The 5,892-nt window shown below is 47.3% G+C and overlaps 1 gene segment (V, D, J or C); it reads left to right on the top strand.

Moving 5' to 3' along the window:
- Window positions 1-1,634: 1,634 nt before the first annotated feature.
- LOC129675483 (Ig mu chain C region-like) overlaps window positions 1,635-5,892 on the top strand; it is a 14,993-nt gene continuing 10,735 nt past the window's right edge. Inside the window, 1 exon segment of the C gene segment in view lies at window positions 1,635-1,786. Coding sequence covers window positions 1,768-1,786 — 19 coding nt within the window.

The raw sequence follows: 5,892 nt of genomic DNA, 5'->3' as shown, positions 1-5,892 counted from the left end.
GTAAATACAGACTCTTTCCTATCTTGAGATGGTCCCCAGGTCAGGAGGAGAACGCTAGCAAAGAGCATTCTCTTAGAGCACTGAACTCCTCCCCAGGACTGAGCTGAGACCCCTTGCTGAGAACCAGCTCTGTTGGTGACCAGGAGGGGACACATCTACCCTGGGCACAGGTGACACAGCACTCGAAATTCTGTCCCATCAGGACATTGGTATGACACCTTCAGCCTTAATGTAGGTCACTTTCCTGCTGTAGAGATGGAATCAGAAAGCAAAGAGGAGTCTGAGTGCCTGACAGGCAGGTGTGCTGCAGAGGTGCCCATAGCTGTCCATGGAGGGGGACTGCCCCCCACCACCATGGCAGACCCTTCTCCATAGCTCCACCTCCACCTGTCCTTACTTTTAAAAGTAGAAAAACCTCACAGGCTCCAGAACTCTAGTGACTGTTTTGAGAAAAATCATTGGTCCCTGACTGGAGAGATGACTGGCAGTTTGGGGGCCAGGATATCCGTACTCTACAGCTAGGGTGAGGTTTGAGAGTCAGAGTCCTTGTGGTCTGTGACTGTTGCAAGGTTTTAACTGAGCGGAGAACCACTGTGATAACTGGAACCACAGTGACTTATGGCTCAACAAAAACCTCTGGAGATTTCCATGGGCAGCCTGTGAACTATGGAGAGGCAAAGAAGCTTGAGAAAGCTGGGTGAGAAAAGAATAGGTCTGAGAGGAAGGGTAACTCTCTAGAGGACAGGAAATAGTGCAGAGAGAAAGTTACCATGGACAGGTCCTGGGCTCCTGTATGGGAAAAGGATGAGCAAACCCAGACATCAGAAGGGTGCAGTGCCCTGCCAAGGACTAAGGAGAGGATGCCAGGTCAGAGCAGACAGGTGAGGTTTGCTAAGAGTATGGATAGGAGTGGATCCCTCCCTCTCTCCTTCCCTTGCTCCTTCTCCTGTCTTTATAGGGGCTCATTATGCTAGCCCAGGCTAGCCTGAAAGATACCATCCTACACATCTGCCCATACAACCGTGCTAAGGTGGAGGTCTACCCAAACAGCTGAGTTTCTGGGGCTTGGAGCCCCTGGGGACTCCACGGGACTTTGGGCTGAGTTTTGTGTGGCCCTGGATATAGGGCTACCTCACTGTGATTATAATTACTTCGATGTCTGGGGCCAAGGGACTCAGGTCACCGTCTCCTCTGGTAAGTCCTGCATCTGGGAACTGCGGGTTTGAGATGGGCCAAGTCAGGCTGTGGTGAAGGTTTTAGAATGGGAATAGAGGCAGAATAGGGACTGTGTTACTGGTACTTTGATTACTGGGGCCCAGGGACCCTGGTCACCGTCTCCTCAGGTAAGATCTCTTCTGTTGGCTCCCACCTTTTCGTTTGGTAACCAGCCAAGTCTCTGGAGTCTCTATGTGCAGTCCAGATGGAGGTCAGATTTTCATTTGGGCAGCATCAGGGACCCTGCCTGTTTGCCATGCTCTTGATATCTGGGGCCAAGGAGCCCAGATCAATGTCTCCTCGGGTTTTCTGTGTCTTCCATTCTGAAACTATTGTCTGCAGACTCTGAATCCTGAAGCTTTTCTTTAAGGATGGGGTCTTTGTTCCCAGGATAAGAGGAAGGCAGAGGCTAGCCACCTGTGGGACAGTGACCACCATAGGAAATTGGCTTCTGTGTTGTTAGGCTGGATGGGTGGACATAGGGATTTTTGTACACACACTGAATGGGGTCTGTGATAGTGTGACTACTTTGACTACTGGGGCCAAGGAACCATGGTCACCGTCTCCTCAGGTGAGTCCCTACAGCCTCTCTCTTCTACTCAGCTTAGACAGACTTTACTGCATTTGTGGGAAGAAGTGAGTCTTCTGAATTTCGGGTCATGAAGAACCAGGGACAACCTGGGAGTCAGAAAGGAGTCTTCTGGGGGCCCTGGCTGACACAGAAAGGAACCCTCAGCTCCAAGACTTTACAGCCAGAGATCTATAGGGATCCTGGCCACCCTTGCCGCTGGGGTCCACTCATTCCCCCTGTCTTTGTCTCTCACCGGGCTCCATGTGAGATGACCCAGGGCCTTAGCCAAGGGCCATTTATTGTCTGGGTTCTTATCATGGTTGTCACATGGTGGCTTTGCTTACTGGGGCCAGGGGACTCTGGTCACTGTCTCTTCAGGTGAGTCCTACCTTCTCCCATTCTAAATGCATTTGGGGGGAACTCTGAACATTCAGGACCAATATTCCCTGACAAGATCCAACCCCTTGGTCCCCAAGTTGAGGCTCAGGGGTCTGGGTCAGGAATCTCTACCTGCTGGCCTGTGGTGATTGATGTCGGTACTGATGCGTGATGGAGGGTCTGACAGAACTGAGGCTTGAAGTCTAGGGTGGGTTCCCATCCAGGATTTACCAGGCTCTTGTGTGAATTAGGGGCTGACAGTTTTATGGTGACAATTCCAAGGCCAGTGGCTGTCTGGTTTCTCAGAGGTGAGGCTGGAATATTGTCACTTTAAAGACTGAAGAGGAGTCCAGGAGCCTCTCTGCCCAGGCAGAGAATGGAATGTGAGACAGGGGCTTGAATCGTTGCTTCTTGTATGATGCCTGGAGTCAGCATGGTGCCTGAGTGGCCTAGGGATCGTTCTAGTCAGGCTCTGGGGTTTTTGTTGGGTATGGTTGAAAATTCCACCATTGTGATTACTATGCTATGGACTACTGGGGCCAAGGGACCCTAGTCACCGTCTCCTCAGGTAAGAACGGCCTCTCTAGGCCTTCATTTTTAACCTTTGCCTATGAAGTTTTCTGAGCATTGCAGAAAGTCCTAAAGTCTTGTTCCTGAGGGAACATGGTGTTTGGCTGGGAGAGGCTGGGGTAAACTGCCTGGGGAGCGCAGAGCCTTGGGGATAGTGCCACACCTTTGACAAAGTATCAGGGAAGGGTCTGTCTGATGGTGTTGGTGGCGCTCCCAGATGATGGGGCAGGGGACCTGAGAGCCTCCTTTGAGGGGGATGCTAAGAAGATCCCATGGCTGTGGTTGGAGATGTTCAGTTTTTGGAGTCACAGTGTTGACTGAGGAGTGTGCCTCAGGACCACCTCTGTGGCAGCATCTGTATGGTGCCAGGAATGCACAGGCACAGAGAGTGGAACAGAATGTTTTCTTTAGATTGGTGAGGAATGTTCTGCACTAGATTGTCTAAAACTTTATTTGCTGGGAAGAGAACTGTCTGAGTGAGTGAATCTGGTCTTAGAGCGAGTGGAATCATCTCAAAAGGGTAGCTACTGTCCAGAGGAGTCTGGGGGAGCCTGCAAAAGTCCAGCTTTTCAAAGGAACATAAAAGTGTGCATATGGAATATTAGAAGGTGTTATTTTTATCCTTAAACTGGTTCCTGAGAAAAACAGAATACTGTGGCTTTAAAATGTAAGAGATTTTTCAAGTGTTCACTCTTTTAAATGTCCAAGTATCAAATTCTTGTCACTCTATTTGAAGTCATGTTTGTCTAGAATTAATATTGCTGAAAGTTTAACCAAGGAATGGGAATGAGGCTCTCTCACACCTTATTCAGAACTGAATTTTAACAATAATAATTTAAGTTTAAAATGTTTTAAAATTGAGTAGTCGAGGTGGAGTCAAGATGGCCGAACAGGACCAGGACACCTGCCGCAGCTGGCAGGAAGCAGGTCTTGTAGCAAGGCTATTTTGGGAAGGAAAATAAAACCGCGGGGTAAACTTGTAGCTATGGTTTGAAGAAGTGGTTTTGAAACGCTCTGCCCAGCCTCACAGAACTGAAAGTCCAGGCCTAGCAAAACAACACCTGGGTAATTTGCATTTCTAAAATAAGTTGAGGATTCAGCCGAAACTGGAAAGGTCCTCTTTTAACTTAGTGAGTTCAATCTTTTAATTTTAGCTTGAGAAGTTCTAGTTTCCCCAAACTTTAGAAGTTTATTAACTTCTAAAATGTGCTCATTTTCAAAGTTAGATTATGTAAGAAATTGAAGGGCTTTAATGTATTTAATTTCTAATGTATTTAGAAAACTTTTTTTAAATTACTTTCTTTTTCTCCCCTCTGATCATTGATCTCATTTCAATTCTTTTTTCCAAACATTTACAGTGACTTTGTTCATGATTTTTTAAGCTAGTTGGTTATTGCCTTTATGATTAAGAAAGACTTTGACATTCTGGTAAAGAAGGCTTCATTAGTCTTTTTCAAGACCTCTTTCTAAGTATTCATCTCAGGATAAAGTTTTTTTTTTTAATGAATGCAATTATCTAGAATTGCTCCAATTAAAAATGCTAGTTGGTGGTTGAGAGGATACTTGTCAGACAGTGCAGAAGAAGGGCTTCTAAGCCAATCGGCAGGGCATGCTCTGTGTGACCTCCCTCTGGCCCTGCTCCTTGCTGGAGAGCTGGCCAAAGGTCTGAGACAGGGTTGCTGCTGGGCAGACCTGGACTTTGGGTCGCCCAGGACCACCCAGACAGTTGTGGCTTCTGCCATCCATCTACCTGGCTGCCCATGGACCAGCCGGTCTTGATGGCCTAGAAGGAACGATTCCACACAAAGACCCTGGACCTCCCCGAAGCCAGGCACCCTGAACGGTAAGCCAGAGGCAGCCACAACCGTGGTTGCTGCTCTTAAAGTTTGTGCTACGTGATTGTTTCTGCTTGAGAGAAACTTAGTCTGAGTCACTGCTTTAGGAGGAGAAAGAGACATTTGCGCATCTTTTTGAGTGCTGTTAACTAGGTCGCTCACATTTAACATTTCTTGAAAAACTTGTAAAAGAAGAAAGTTGCCTGCTAACCATTGATTATAATGATACTTTAAGGAAATCTTAGAGAAAGTGTATATGATTGTCTGGAATTATTTCAGTTAAGTGTATTATTTGGGGTGCTTGCTGTCTCGGCCTTCGTTATACATGTGGCTTTGAGTTTTGCATCAAGACTTCCTCTTCTTAAGCAGCAAAGGTAGATAAAATGAATGCCCTGGTGCTGTTAATGGTGGTTTTAATCTAGAACGAGCTTACAGTGGTGTCTAATTTAGACTCAGTAGGGAGGAATCCAGGCTAAGGAGCATTACTGGAATTCTGGAGGAAAAGATGTTTTTAATTTTTATAGAAAACACTACTACATCTTTGATCTACAACTCAAGATGGTCTAATAAATTTGAAGTTGTCAGTAAATATACTGCCTAGTTGTTAAAGAATGGTACAGAAGGACAGTGCTTGGAAGCCAAGGTCAGTAAGAAAGGATAGGAACTACGGTGTGGCTGCTCAGAAGGAAGACCATAGGTAGACAGAACTGGGAAAAGAATAGAAACAGCTAAGGCCGACAGGTTGGCTGGAGTAACTCTCCAGCCTCAATCAAGAACCAAACAGAGAAGGCTAGGCTAACACCGCTGGCTGTGCAAATTCAACCAACACAGCTGAGAACCCCAGTTAGCTAGGCTCTAACAAGCAGAGCAGGCTGAGATGGGTGACCTGAGCTGGACAATACTCAGCTTCTCTAAGCTCTTCTAAGATTTCCTAAACTGAGGTAATTACTCTGGGGTAAGCAAAGCTGGGCTTGATGAGCTGAAATGAGGTAGACTGTGCTGAGCCTGAAGAGCTAGGCTGGCAAACTGCTGGCTTACTGACATGAGCCAAGCTGGAAATGAACTGCCTTGGGCAGAACTGAACTGGGCTAAGCTGTGCTGCCTTAGATGGGCTAAACTGAGCTCTGGTAAACTGAGCTACGCTGAGCTGGGGTGAGCTGAGCTGAGCTAGAGTTGAGTTGAGCTGAGCTGGGGTGAGCTGAGCTGGGTTGAGCTGAGCTGGGGTGAGCTGAGCTGGGGTGAGCTGAGCTGAACTGGGGTGAGCTGAGCTGAGGTGAGCAGAGCTGAGCTGGGGTTAGCTGAGCTGGGGTGAGCTGAGTTGAG

The sequence above is a fragment of the Psammomys obesus genome, unplaced genomic scaffold (assembly GCF_907164565.1).
Source record: "Psammomys obesus unplaced genomic scaffold, mPsaObe1.curated_primary_1811, whole genome shotgun sequence".
NCBI classification, from domain to species: domain Eukaryota; kingdom Metazoa; phylum Chordata; class Mammalia; order Rodentia; family Muridae; genus Psammomys; species Psammomys obesus.
This window is presented reverse-complemented; position numbering and strand designations above follow the sequence as displayed.